Source organism: Cnephaeus nilssonii (genome assembly GCF_951640355.1).
Source record: "Cnephaeus nilssonii genome assembly, chromosome: 12".
In the NCBI taxonomy this organism is placed as follows: Eukaryota; Metazoa; Chordata; class Mammalia; order Chiroptera; family Vespertilionidae; genus Cnephaeus; species Cnephaeus nilssonii.
This window is the reverse complement of record NC_137083.1, coordinates 71,462,008-71,477,132: the sequence shown is the minus strand read 5'-3', so window position 1 is coordinate 71,477,132 and position 15,125 is coordinate 71,462,008. Positions and strand designations below refer to the sequence as shown.

Below are 15,125 nucleotides of genomic sequence, written 5' to 3'. Positions count from 1 at the left end.
AGATCAACTGAAGGTCAGTGATAGCAACATGAATTGTTCCAATCCCACTGGGCTGTTTCTAGATCAGAAGATAGAGGAGAGATCACCTGTCACTCCTAGAAATAGTATCTAATAATCTAGGACAGTGGTCAGCAAACTCATTAGTCAACAGAGCCAAATATCAACAGTATAACAATTGAAATTTCTTTTGAGAGCTAAATTTTTTAAACTTAAACTTCTTCTAACGCCACTTCTTCAAAATAGACTCGCCCAGGCCGTGGTATTTTGTGGAAGAGCCACACTCAAGGGGCCAAAGAGCCGCATGTGGCTCGCGAGCCACAGTTTGCCGACCATGGATCTAGGACTATACAAATCTTTCCAGTTTGCTTTATGGAAAGAAAGACCAAGCATACTTCATATTAAACAAGGTGAAAATATTATTGCTAATAGAGGTTCATATCATATTTACATATATTTTATACCTTGAAAAATATTTTTAAATATATGGTTACATTTGAATACAATTCTGAAAACAATAATTCTTTGGCAACATTGCTAAGAAAATTTTTACTGTCTCTCTTCTTCCCGGTGTCAAGCAGTGGTCATTGGTGCCAAGCCAATGCCAACAGGAAGTCCCAATTTGGGGTGTAGTGAAGAAGGAAACTTTATTCAGTACAAAGAGCTCAACAGTGATACAGTACGGCTGTGAGGACAGCACTGCTGTGGACACTAGCTCAGTGGTGATGTGGCTCTTCTCCAGCTAGACAGCTGCTTGCAGGTGTGCCAGGCCCCTCTCCAGGGTCTCTCTGTAGCTAAGCAGCTCTATGCTGGTCTCCTCCCTGGTAAGGGAAAGCATGCTTCCCTAGACAGGGGAACTGGCTTATGTGGACAGGAGACCCCTCCATCCTCATGCAAAGGAGGGCTCTGAATCCAGGAAGTTTGATTGCTACAAAGGGCACTACCCTGATTGGTCTCAATTGGGGGGTGCAGGAGTGGGGGGAGGGGAGCTGTGCAGTTCTGATTGAATGGGGAAAGCCTCAACCCTAATGGTTGAATAGTTCCAGGAAACCTCTATAAGGGCTGGCTCAGAGGGCACTGCAGTTTAGCACAGAGGTCTCTCCAGGAAGTGCCGTTTGCCTGAGAGACCCCCGTGCAGAAATGCCTGCTAGGCTCTGCTTTTTAAATGTGAGCCCAGTTAGCCACCAGGAGCCTTTCTTAGTAGGTGTCTTTTTTCCCCCTCATGGTTAACACGGGTAAGAGGGCGAAATGTATGAAAAATATTTTTTAAAATTATTGACATGTTAATTCAATCTGGGTGATCAAACATTAGGTAAGAGTTTGGGGAAAACTCTTAATAAATAAATCATGCTGAAACCGGTTTGGCTCAGTGGATAGAGCGTCGGCCTGCGGACTCAAGGGTCCCAGGTTCGATTCCGGTCGGGGGCATGTACCTTGGTTGTGGGCACATCCCCAGTGGGGGGTGTGCAGGAGGCAGCTAATCGATGTTTCTCTCTCATCGATGTTTCTAACTCGCTATCCCTCACTCTCTTCCTCTCTGTAAAAAATCAATAAAATATATTTTTTTAAAAATAATAAAAATAAATCATGATTCATGCCATGTTTGAGTTGATACATAATATTTTTGAACCATCTTCAATTGTGTATAGGATCAACACATGGTAAAGTAGATTTCTTATGATGAGGTATGTCAGATTTTCTAGGAGAATCTCAAAACTAATTTATTCTATATAATTAAGAGGTAATATGAAAATTGACTGTCACTCCAACACACAAGTTGGCCTCCCCCATGTGGTCAAAGATGGCCACCACATGTGGACACAAGATGGCCACCAGGGGAGGGCAGTTGTGGGTGATCAGGCCAGCAGGGGAGGGAAGTTGGGGGTGACTGGGCCAGCAGGAGAGGGCAGTTAGGGGTGACCTGGCCAGCAGGGGATGGCAGTTAGGGGCGATTGGGCCAGCAGGGGAGCAGTTAGGCGTTGATCAGGCTGGCAGGGGAGTGGTTAGGGGGTGATCAGGCTGGCAGGCAGAAGTGGTTAGGGGCAATCAGGCAGGCAGGCAGGCGAGTGGTTGGGAGCCAGCAGTCCTGGATTGTGAGAGGGATGTCCGACTGCCTGTTTAGGCCCGATCCCACCAGGATCGGCCCTAAACGAGCAGTCGGACATCCCTCAAGGGGTCCCAGATTGGAGAGGGTGCAGGCTGGGCTGAGGGACAGACCCTCCCAACCCCCATGCATGAATTTCATGCACCGGGCCTCTAGTCTACATTAATAAAAAAGTAATATGCAAACTGACCATATCTTCGTGACACCCACCAGCCAATCAGGAGTGAGTATGCCAATTAACCCAACAAAGATGGTGGGTTAATTTGCATACACAGGCACTGAGCAGCCGGGGGTGGGGCGGGGCGATGACGCAGGCATTCCTCACCACCCCAGCCTCTGGGCAGTGTGGGAAGGTGGAAAGGCGGCTCCAGCCAGAGTGAAGGCCGTGCCGGCAGCCAGGGGAAGGAAGGCCCATTCTTGCACGAATCTTCGTTCATCGAGCCTCTAGTTTTAAATTAAAGTACATTGTTACCTGTATAACTAAAAGCCTCTTGCTCCCTGGTAGGACTTTGTTAAACATGTACCTACATATAACTTACTGTCTGGGATGCACATAAATGAAACCAGAAATCCCAGAAATTTCCTTGCAGTGCACCCGTCCTCATTTACATTTGGGGAATATGGTCATGAAACCAATGAAGTAATTTTCAACAGCCCATTGGGAAGAATGCTTCTCACTGAGTTTTAATCAGAGGGATCTCTGGTATACTGGAAAGGACCCTGGAATGAGAGTTAGGAGATAGATATTTGAGCCCAGGTTCTGCCTCTTATGAGTCTTTTTATGACCTTGGGCAAATTACTAAATCCTTCTGAAACTTGCCTTATTTCAAAAAAGAGGATAATTACGTTTATATCTAAGGGTGGTTCCACGGATTAAATCCCATCATGCATGTGAAAGGGCTTGTAAAGTAAGAGTGTTCACGCTCCGTGCCTGCCCTCCCGGAGGCTCTGAGCAAGGGCACTTGTCTTAGTCACTGTTGCATTTCCAGTATGTAGCACAGCAGCTGACTCACAGGAGCTGTTCAATACAGACTGATGGCGTGAATAATGGCTCTTCTTCCCTGAAGATGATTCAGTGCCCGGCTTACATCAGAGTCCAAACTATAAAATTTCTTTTTGTTTTCCCATGAATCAAATGTGAGGAGGTTGGGATAACTTGATGTGCATTGTTCCTTCCAAATGTGACATTCTGATTCCGTGAACCCTCGCTCTCGGGATCCTGGAAGTGTCACGGACCCTCGCTGCTCTGCTGAAGTTCCCCATCCATATGACAGAACAACAAAAGTTCCAGAAACCGTTTAATAATATATCTATGAAGGCAAACCAGAGGGGTCATCTTGACCCAATTATTCAGTTAGTTCAGAAAAAAGAAAAAATCCCAGTGAATGCATGGTTAATAACCAGAAGACGTCAAATGCATTTGTCTGTATAGACAGTCAACTGAGTAATTCTTACTCCAGTTACCAAATCCTGTAGAATAGGGAACTTTCTCATCTGTGAATCATGATTCTAATAAAATCTCCAAGGGCTGGTGGCAACACTTATAAAAACACTAGTGCTTATTATTTCATGAGGGAAGAGATAGAGTTATTTATTCATCCAACTGGATTTCAATCATGCTATATGAGAGTTGCTGAGAGGATGAGATATTGTTTATAGTTACAGCAACATTCAGGGAAATTAATCCTTGCTCCTTCTAGTTGTACTATTATGCTCGGAATATTTGTCTTGATTATGCATGACTTCACGTTGACGACTCAGAGTTCAAGGTCCTTCATTAAGTCGTCATTACTATTGGAAAATAACGCTCACGAGGCAGATAACAAAGTTTACATGGGTGGGTAGACTTTTAAGACTCCAATTCAGATTTCGTTTTCTGTGTTTCCTGCTATTCGGCTGGTGTATGGCCTCCACCTGCAACAGGAAGCACCTAAACAGTTACAGATGGGTTTGCCAAGCTTCCCAGCCTCTGCTGAAGTAACCAGTGTGAGCAACCCAACTAAGCAGATCCTGGATGCACTTCATCATTGATTATTTGAATTGGGTTTACGGGCAGTAATGTGAGTCCTCTCATTTGCGGGACGTAGGAAAGACGGCAATCCTATTACCATAGGATTGGGTGGACGGCCTGGGGAAACCCAGAGCCTGTGACTCAGGCACAGGGGCTTTCACGGGGCCAGTCACTACTTGGAAATTAAAACATCAAGTTAAGAGTCTAAAAACAGCCTGGTCAGTTGATCATGTTGGTTGGATTTCAGTCCTGCTCTATTATCTAGAAGTAGATAATAGCACGAGGGAACAGACCGGTATTTATTCATCCAAGTGTTTCTCATCTGCTCTTCGCTTCTATGGGCAATCTCAAATACAGATTCGGTTTGGCCCATGAAAATTCGTCAAGCAAAAGACGACAGGCTTTCTTCGTCCTTCTTTCAGCCAGTTAGTTAGCCGCCCCAAATTCTTCAGCCCTTGGGGTTACTCTTTATTTGGCCAGTCACCCAGGCTTCCTTCTTTCTGCACTCCACCCCATCTCGCATCCAGCCTGTCTGCCCCTTCGCACCTTCCTTGGCACATGTTGGACAGCACTCTGATTCCTTCCTGCCACAAAAATATCACCCGTACAAGGCTAGTGTTACCTGGGATAGGGACATCTGGCAGTGTGTGTGTGTGAGTGAGTGTGTGTGTGTGTGTGTGTGTGTGTGTGTGTGTGTGTTGGGGTTTCTTTCAAGGAACAGCCCTCCAGATGATCCCCTTACTCCACCTTAAACTGGAAATTCTCACTGTCTCATTGCTTGAAACTCAGACTTCCTCCATCTCGCAGTGTTCCATCTTCATTATTACCCTCCTTTCTGTCCTGAGAAACTAAAAATTACTCAACTATATTAGGCAGAGCTAGAGCATTCTCACTCCTCCGCCTTCCAGGCCGTATCTTGGGCTTGTTTTTCCCTCCGAGTGTTGTGAAACTGGGGAGTTCCTAAGAAGAATTCCGCTGCCAGCTCCTAAAACCACATTGTGTTTCCCGTTGCTAAACTTTCCTCCTTCCTGTGAGTCCCACCGTCCGGGGACACACAGGGCGGCCTAAGTGAGCTTTAAGTCTCAGCCCGGCTCATTCCGCCCATGATGTGAGGGGTTCTAATACTATATCTTTTCCAAAGATTTCTTCCCAGCTGGTCTGATACACTCATTCTGAGAAGTCATCCCATTAAACTAACATGTCCCAGTGAGACATTTCTAACTGAAAGTGGCAGTTTCACTCTCACCCTTTGCCGCCTCCTTCCCTCACCGGGGACATTTGGCAATGTCCGGGGACACGTTTGGTTGTCACAACTGGGGAACAGGGGAATTGCTTCTGGCATCTAATGGGTAGGGGCCAGGGTAGCGTCTGCAGATCTTACCAGGAGCAGCACAGCTCTCTTACACAAAGGGCTAGGTAACAGGGAAATGTCATTGACAATGTTCAGGCAGAAACATTTGGGGGAAATGCCTTTTGCAAAACACACACAGACACAGGGGACACCACCTCTTCTTCAGACCATCTGAGCATGGAAGGAACAACGGAATCCTAGAGAGAGTGAGCTGTCTGACCATGCAGCCACCTTGGGGTGCGTACAGTGCAGAGTAAGCACCTTGCTTAGTTAGGTCAACCCCAAAACAGTTCATCAGAGAGGAGAAAATGGGGATGGATTTCCTTTGCTGGGGAGGTTTTATTTCCATATTCTGAGCTTTCGCTGCATGCATATAAGCAGCATACACAATCAGGATGCACAGATCTCAAAAAAAAAAAAAAGAGAGAGGGGTTTTGAATGTTTTTAATCAAGCTGAAACTATCATTTCAGACCAGAGCAAGCACATACATGAGAAGCAATGGTTCAGAGAAGTCCTGGGGGGAGGGGGGGAGGGGTCTGGCTGCTGTGGACACTTAGAAGCACTGCCAAAGCATGCTGGCACCAAGAGGGTGCAGGCCCCTGCATGATGACCACAGGGGACCCAGGGTGGACACCTGGAATAACTTTTCAATCCACTAAAAGTCTTGCCCACTCACTCACTACAATAGTTATCAGTAAGATAGGTCAGTGGTCTTCCCTGAAAATCTTTACAGACTTGAAAGGCTGCCCTTGACCAAGTTGTGTTGAGTGTGGTCCTGAGAGAGACAAGGGGATGATTCCCAGAACCCGCAGGGATTTCTTTTCACCAGAGGCTTTGGCAAGACATCACAAGATTAAAACAACAAAGTCAACACGGAAAAGTCACTTTATTATGTTTTGATTTCACAGAAAACGTAGACTTGTAAATAACAATAGTCCTTTGTAACAATCTGCGTGACACTTTTATTAGCTTGTGGCCGTGGGAGGTTTGGTTAAACAGGAGTCCACGTGAGTATCAGGGGGAAAAACCCTAGAGCTGGAACAACAACGATTTAGAAAAATAAGGATCATGTTGGGCTTTGCAAACCACCTGTCAACTCGCTGATCCCCAGAAAAATGTAAAGAACATTCTCATGGATGACTGAAAATGTTCTCTGCCGAGGGAAGGAGGTCGGCATCAGCACGCCTCGGCTGTCAGCTCCCACCTCGCATCGCTCTTCAGAAGGTCAGCACAGACCTGACAGAAGCCATTTACCAGCTTTGGAACCAGCGAGATCTATTTGTTAAGAGCATAACTCTTGCTCTTAAGATAAGAAAAGCCAGGCTGAAGTACAGTAAACAAATACAAAAGAATGGTTCTGGTCCATTGGATGCCTCTCTGAGCCTTTATGTTGAAAGTGGGCAAGAGGGGAGATGGGTGTTCTTCAGCGGAGTGAGAAAACACCAGCCCTGGGCCAGCCTTTAATAAATGAGAAGTAATAACAAAATCCTGGCCTGAAAATGCCAGCAAGCGCAAGCGCATGCACAGTCACGTTGGCTGCCTCGGAGAGAGAAAGTCCATACTGTAGGTCTCATGGAGTTGATGTAAGATTCTTAGTAAGTTAACATGGTTGAGAAATCTCAATGAGAAGGTAGATTTTCTGACTTTAAAGCTCTCTTCTTTGAAAAAGAAATGCGATACCTGCCATTTTCAAGCTACATAGTAACTCCAATAAAAAGAAATACGGTTGGGGCCGAAACCGGTTTGGCTCAGTGGATAGAGCGTCGGCCTGCGGACTGAAAGGTCCCAGGTTCGATTCCGGTCAAGGGCATGTACCTTGGTTGTGGGCACATCCCCAGTAGGGGTGTGCAGGAGGCAGCTGATCGATGTTTCTCTCTCATCGATGTTTCTAACTCTCTATCCCTCTCTCTTCCTCTCTGTAAAAAATCAATAAAAATATATTAAAAAAAAAAGAAAAGAAAAAAGAAATACGGTTGGGACAATTGAAAACATCTCTTAACCCCTTGCACTTGCTTGCTTTTTTCTCGATTCCTTTATTCTAATGCTAACCGTGTCGAGTCACACTCGACATCTGAGTACAAAAGGTTAAAATGAATGTCACAGACCCTAGCAGAGCCACACAATAGGTACAGAGGATCTGGGCAAGGGCCTGAGACTCTGAGCCTCGTAGGTGCTGGGAGGGGACAGCGGGGGTGGGGTGGGGGTTTGAGGGGGGGCCGCTACAGCAGAAGGAAGGGTGGAGGTTACCAACAAGAGCTCAGCCGATCACTTGCCAACAGCTACACGCTCTTTCCCTCTCACTCCCCTTCCCTTCATCTGGCTCCATGCGGAGTACATTGACATTTGATAGATCCTTCCAGGATGCTCATTTCAATCTGGCGACATTTGTATAAGATAGTCAGTGCTCTGGGGTGCCCTAAGCCCCTCCCACATCCATCCTGAATCCTCTGTGGTCTAATAATGCCAGGCTCCCCCTCCCAAGGGGCACAGAGCCGGAGCTGAGTGTGGTAATTGCACTGGGGGCTTTTGTGCTTGAGCTTAAGGCATCTGAGCAGGTAAGCTGGTCTCTGAAGGCAGGGCATCGGAGCTTTCAGAGCATGAGGCTGTCCAGGGGGCTGTTACTACCATGTACTTGACAAGCGTGTTCCCAGAAGACAGATCAGTCTGCACCACAGATTAATTCAGGGAGGCAAACTACTGAAGAGAACAACCCATTTGCTAAGTCTCAGAGTCACGTGCAGACTTTTATCTTTATTGAAGACACTCCAGTGAATTAGGATCTCCTATGGTGTGGAAGTTTTTCAGAGATTGCAGAAAATTAATGGATGTCATCTTGGGCCTAAAAAACTTCAATTTATAAATATTTTACTGGGAGGTAATTTGTAAGAGGATTTGACCTGAATAGAATCTCTTATTTTGTTTTGTGTAGTTTATGCCATGCATTCCCTTAAATGCCTCAGCTATCAAGATTTTAGATTTAAGGAATATCAACCCTCACTAAGCCCTAACAAAACTGAATTTGAATTATCTTCACCACCCCACCCCCCATTTTTTCAAATAATGGAGATTTCCTCTATCAGAAGAGCAGATACAAGTACTTCACTCTCTTATGCCCTCCACAATGGCCACGTCCGCTACCGCTTTAGGTGGCTGGCAGAGTCTCCTTTACAAATTAGGACAATTTATGCAGATGTGAACGTGGACATGCCTTGTCCCCTTGCTCCTTGTCAGGAAGGATGCACTTCCCCATGAAAAGAAAGTCAGATTTAAACATCCCAGGAACATTGCCTTTGGATGCTAAAATTATTTAGAATCTACCGAGTTGATCCTGAGACAAACCAGTTTCATGTAATAGATAAAGTGCTTAACTTTCTGGAATACTCAGAGCGTGGTCCTGTTTGTGATGGAGCACTGGCGTAAGGGCTGATACTGGCACAGATCTCCGGTCTCCGTTTCCCAGATATAAACTGGGGGCAGGCTGAGATGTCCTCTAGGCCCCTTTCCATGTCTAAATACATCCCTGGATCTTTTACGTCACAGTTCATCCAGCAGGAAGACGGGCTAATGGCTTTGGGATTCCATGGAAGTCCCTTTGCCCTCCCAGCGAGGCATTCATAGCAAGCTTCAGTGTAACGAAGACGGAGCCCGCTTGCCTGGCCTTCCCACGCCCCACAGACCCCACTAAACTCAGAGTAGCTACTGTCACACTCCACTCTTCCCCTTCTGAATCCACAGGACAAAAAGAGGGAAGAGCCTCTTTGGAAAAAGTAGACACCTAATTGTGGGGTTTGGGGCTGAGGGAAAAGAGGTGGATGCAGTCATGTTTAAGAGGGCTGGGAGGCGACGGTCACCTGTGACGAAGCACTCCAGCAGGCTGTTTCCCACAGGCCTCCGTCTCCACGTCCTGCTGTGAAGTGAGGATAGAGAAACCAGAGGCCAACGACGTAAAGAATGAGCAAATATTAACAAGTTGACGTCAGATGCGTGTAAGGAAGCTTCCTGTGACTCAACATAGCTCTGTGAAGCGATCACATTTTGAACAAGAACCAAATTGTAGGAGGGCATGAGAAGGACCTTCATATATTTCACTTTTTTTTTTTTATGTAATACACAAAACGGGACAGGCAGCCTCTCCATTTCCCCCAGATAGTCATCTTTTTGCTCATAGCAGAAGCCAACCACAACCTGTATATTGATGTTCCCATAATGATAGCTGGGCCTCTTACATATAGTCTCCAAGTTACTATTTGTTTGCAATAGAACATACCAGGGTTACCAACTTTATAAGCAAGGCTACGTGTCCTTTGCTGTAGACTGCGGTATTTTGACATCTCGTCAGCATCAAATGAACACAATTACATATGCCAGGTCTTTAAAATGCATGTGCAGGGTGGTGAGTGCTCGCTGATACTCCTCTGCACACGTGGCCCACCATCTGCGTATGGGAGAGGCTGTCTGGGCAGGACTGAGCCCTGGACACCTCCCGGTCAGCATTTTGGTTCCCTGCTCTGATCATCCCCAAAGTTCTCATTTCAAAGCCATCTAGTTACAAAACCCCAGAGGTCACATGCATCATCCCGGGTAGGAATTTGATCCCCTCCCCTTTTCCTTATCTGTACAAACACATTTTCTGATACTCTAGTCCCGTGGTCAGCAAACTGCGGCTCGTGAGCCACATGAGGCTCTTTGGCCCCTTGAGTGTGGCTCTTCCACAAAATACCACGGCCTGGGCGAGTCTATTTTGAAGAAGTGGCATTAGAAGAAGTTTAAGTTTAAAAAATTTGGCTCTCAAAAGAAATTTCAATCGTTGTACTGTTGATATTTGGCTCTGTTAGACTAATGAGTTTGCCGACCACTGGTCTAGTCACTGCGTTCTTTTCCTCCATCTTCACCCTACAGCTGTAGAATACTGACTGTCAGTTTTCTCAACTCTCCCGATCCTACGTGAGAAAGAAGGCTCACTGCACACCAGTTCTTTGCATTGAGAGGACAGCCATGCCAGGCATTCCTTTCTGAGGCTTCTGCTATTGCTGCTCCCAATGCATTTCACCCCTCAAGCGGATGGAAAGCCGCCCTTCTCCAGCTAACTGCCCACTGCCCCTGGAGGCTGTGGCAATCGCTGCCTCAGGCACAAGCCTGGCTTGGTCTTAGAAATGGAAGCTAATTCAGTGGCAGCTGGTCCTGCTTTCCCTCCGTTACCCTCCAGAGAGAAGCCTGGGACTTTACATGAGCATTTGTGGGAAACACAAGAGAAAGCTCCTTTGAGACACTGGTTCCCCCAGGAGCCAACGGCTCTGGGAAGAGGAACCGTCTGGAGGGTGGAGACAGTGACCTGGGCCCACACCCCTTCCCCTGGAACAGCCGGTCAGACCGACCAGGAAGAGGGGTGCCCAGAAAGCTGGCGGCAGAGAGGGCGGGGCGCTCTCCTGCACCTGTGGCCCCAGGCCCGGGCCCCAGGCAGGCGGGAGAGGCTTCTTCGGAGACAAAGGCCACCGCCTCCTGAGAGAACCCAAAGGCCCAGTGTCCCTGCGGATCCGGGGAGTCCTTGGAGGGAAGGTGATGGCACCGCCACTGGGGTCATGTGGGCGCCGCCCAGTCGGCGCTCTTCGGGGCCTTGCACGTGTGCACGTCCAGGGCCTCCAGGCAGTCCTGGCAGCGCACGGCGCAGCACCAGTGGAACTTGCACTCGCACTTGGTCATCCGCGTGACGCGGGACGTGTCGTAGCCTCGGCCGCAGCACATGACTTCGCAGCTGTCCATGCCCCGGGAGGTCAGGTTGCACACGCGGCCGGCCGTGCCCAGGGAGCCTGGAAGGACAGAGAGGCGTCACTGGGGAGGCGGGGGTGGCTGGGAGCTGCCTCCAGGAGGAGAGTTACAGAGTCATCCATCCTCCAGAACAGCACCCTGACCCCCCATTCTGGGGCCCAACCCCAGGGGACATCGTGCTGCCGAGGGCCAAGTCCAGGAAGGATGGAGCGGAGCGCAGCTTCGGAACTGCCCTGGGCACCCTGACCCCCGCGTCCCCACTTCTGCCTGAGATAAACGTGTCAGGTGATCCCTACCTAGCCTTGGACTGATGGACCACCGAGTGGGCAAGGCCAGACCAGAATGAAAGAAGGATCTATACAAGTCCCCTCTCTCCTGACCTAAGAAGCACATTAAGGGAGCAGTGGCCAAAGCTAGCTTTCTCACAAGGAATTTGTCCGGGTGTGGAGCCCTCGAAGGGAGGGGTTCTGTCTCCCCAGACCTGGTTCCCCGGCTCATTAGAATGAGGAGAGAACCCCGGTTGGTGATGGGGAGGTGTGGGTATCATTTGTTTAAGCCCTGGAGGAGGGAGCTATGCCCAGCCAGGTTGTCTTTCATGCTGTGGTGTCACAGGCCTTCGAGATGTGTGTGAGGCACCTGGTTGAAGCCAGGAGCCTAGATCTTCAGTGAACACAATTACTGTGGGAAGACCATTGGAACGTCATCTGAGTTATTTGGGGTGATTCATATTTATGAATTTGTTCCTGAAAAACAGTCTCCATGATAGGAAGCCTCTTCATTTGTTCTGTTTTGTGGGAAACACCTAGAATTCTTTCACAAGAGAACCAAGTAGAGTGGACATTTTCGGAGCATCTGCTCAACTCACAATGGTCCTTTCTGCTTCTTCCTCCTGGACAGAGATGGGGGTCTGGCAGCCATAATCATCCAACATTACCCTGTTCTGTTGGAGGCAGATGATTGGACCAGGGGAGGGCACCTGACTTATGGTGAGCCAATCAGGTATATTTCCCTGAGGAATTGTGATTTTTTTAAAAAAAAAATTGTATTTTTCAATGACAGTTTGCATTCAACATTATTTTGTATTAGTTTCGGGTATATAGCATAACAGTTAGTCATAGTCTGTGTGATTTTGATAGAGAAAATCTCGCCAAGTATAAACGCAGTAGCCATTGGTAGGCACACACCACAATGAGGTCCGTGGACTAGAGGAGGTCCAGAGAGAGACCAGAATGAGACAGATGTACAGACAGCAAGGATAAGACACGGAAAGAGAATGCTGCTCAGATCCTGGACTGTTTTCCCATCTACTTCTATCTCTACCTGAGGTCGGGCTGCATTCCAAGCTTTGGGCTCATAGCTTTTCCTGGGATGAAAAAGACAGCAACTTAATTCACTTCCCCTTCCTTCAACACGTAACTAGCCATTTCTGCCTCTTCAGAGCTCCTCCAGTGCCTCCTGACTCTCTCTGTGTTTATCACAGTCTGCACTGCGTTCCAATTATCTATATAAATGTCATGTTGCCCTGACAGTCACGAATGACCAGGGAAGCAGTCAGGTTCAAGCGGAGTGTGGGGTCAAGAAGAGAAGAGGGAGGGGCATAACTTGCTCTGTGATCAGGCCACCGGCAGCAGGAAGACAGGCAGAGGAGAGGAAGGATGGCAAGGGCTGGGGCCAGGGTGGCGGGTGGGTCAGCCAGGGACATCCCTGATCCTACACGGTGCCAAAGAAGCAAAGGTTAGAAGAGGCAGCATCTGGGCCGAGATTTGCAGCAACAATCAGGACAGTGCTCAGAATTACTGATTGTGCAAGAAGGACTCACTGCCAAATGCTGCCTCTTAAACAGCACACCCGTTTTTTTTTTTTAGAAAGTTCTTCTTCTTCTTTTTTTTTTTTAAAATCCTCACTTGAGGATGTGTTTTTATTGATTTTAGAGAGAGAGGAAGGGAGAGGGAGATGAGAGAGAGAGAGAGAGAGAGAGAGAGAGAGAGAGGTGGGAGAGGAACATTGATCAGTTGCCTGGACTAGGAATCAAACCAGCCACCTAGGCATGTGCTCCAATGGGGAATTGAACCGGCGACCTTTCAGTGTAGGGACGATGCTCCAACCAACTGAGCCACATTGGCCAGGGCAGCACACCCATTTTTTAATTCAATAAACATCTGGTGAACACAAACATGTCTGAGCCACTGTGCTACCTGCTTGGAGAATTTGCTGAAAACCTACTGTAGCCTACAGTAAAGTTTTACACAAAGCACCACTGTAGACAAAGCTCAAAGGTGATAAATGAGGGTATTTAGGGCTTGCACATAATCCTAGCTTTGTTATGCATCAACTGTGTGACCTTGGGCAATTAAGCTTCAGTTTCCTCTCAGGCAAAATTGGAATAAATACAGTTCCTTCCTCATCAGGATGAGGATAGAATGAGATAATTCACAAAAGTGCCCTGAATAATAAGTACTCAAAAATATGAGCCATTCATTCAATTAACAAGGGTTTACTGAGTGCCTACTATGTGCTAGGCACATTTCTGAGAGCTTAAAATTTATCAGCAAACAAAACAAAGATCTTGCCCCAAGGATCTTATGTTCTAGGGCAGTGGTCAGCAAACTGTGGCTCATGAGCCACATGCGGCTCGCAAGCTGCGGTTTGCCGCTCTGTTGACTAATGAGTTTGCCGACCACTGCTCTAGGGGAAGTGAGCCAAGGTCCTCTTCCTATCTAATAACAGACAAATATGCAAATTGACCACACCTTCACTACACCCAAGCCACGCCCACCAGCCAAGCCACGCCCACCAACCAATCAGGATGAGTATGCAAATCACCCCAACAAAGATGGCGGCTAATTTGCATATCAAGACAGCATCGAAAGAAGCCAAGAGCTGCAGAAGGGAGTAAAGCTTCGAAGAAGCAAGCAAGCCGGGGGGAGGAGAAGGGAGGAGCGAAGGCAGGGCCGGGGGCGAAGGGAAAAGCAGGTGGGCTGGCTGAGAAGGCGGGGCGGGCGACAAGGGAGGAGCGGAGGCGGGGCCGGGGGCGAAGGGAAAAGCAGGCGGGCTGGCCGAGAAGGCGGGGCGGGCGACAAGGGAGGAGCGGAGGCGGGGTAGAGTGCAGCAGGAAATCCTATTGCAGGATTTTTCCTGCAACGGGAATGCTAGTATATAATAAAAGGCTAATATGCAAATAGACCAAACAGCGGAACAACTGAACAACTGGGTCGCTATGACATGTGCTGACCACCAGGGGGCGTGTGTGGAACATGGCAGGCATTGGCCGTGGCAGGATGGCGGAGCAGGTGAGCGGGGGTGCCAGACCAAGGGTGGGGGGGCACTGGTCGCTGTCACTGGGGCGAGCCTCTGGTGGTTACTGAAAATTCTTTGCTCCCTTGCTACAGTCCTGCCCAGCGCTCATACCTGCTGCCAGTGCCGGCCCTGCTCGCACCCGCTGCTGGTGCCCGGCACCGATCCCAATCACTTGGTGCCATCAGTAGGTGCGAGTGTCGGCTGCCGGCCCTGATCACCCCTGAGGGCTTCTCCACCTCCCCCTGCTCCTGAGGGGCAATCAGGGCAGCAGCCGCCGCTTGCATTGCTGACAGTTCTGGCTCTGCTTGCAACCGCTGCTGGCGCCAGCCCCAATTGCTCCGCGCCATCAGCAGGTGCAAGTGGGGCCGGCACTGTCAGCGCATGGGAGCAGCGGCAGCAGGAGCGGGGCTACCGGCAGACATGGGACTGGGGGTCATAGCAGGAGGGGCCGGATGGGGGTGCAGAGGATGGGCCAAGACCCACCCTTGTGCCTACCAAAGCCATGTGGCCCACAGTTCCTTTCAAGGTGCACGGATTTGTGCACCGGGCCCCTAGCATTATAATAATACTAGAGGCACGATGAACAAAATTCATGCAA

The 15,125-nt window shown here is 48.5% G+C and overlaps 1 protein-coding gene across 1 annotated transcript in view; it reads right to left on the bottom strand.

The window, feature by feature from the left end:
- Positions 1-6,334: 6,334 nt before the first annotated feature.
- Positions 6,335-15,125, bottom strand: part of WNT2 (Wnt family member 2) — a 67,850-nt gene continuing 59,059 nt past the window's right edge. Inside the window, exon 5 of the mRNA XM_079785444.1 lies at positions 6,335-11,271. Within this exon, the coding sequence (XP_079641570.1) occupies positions 11,042-11,271 (230 nt within the window). The 3' untranslated portion in view covers positions 6,335-11,041. The remainder of the gene's footprint in view (positions 11,272-15,125) is intronic.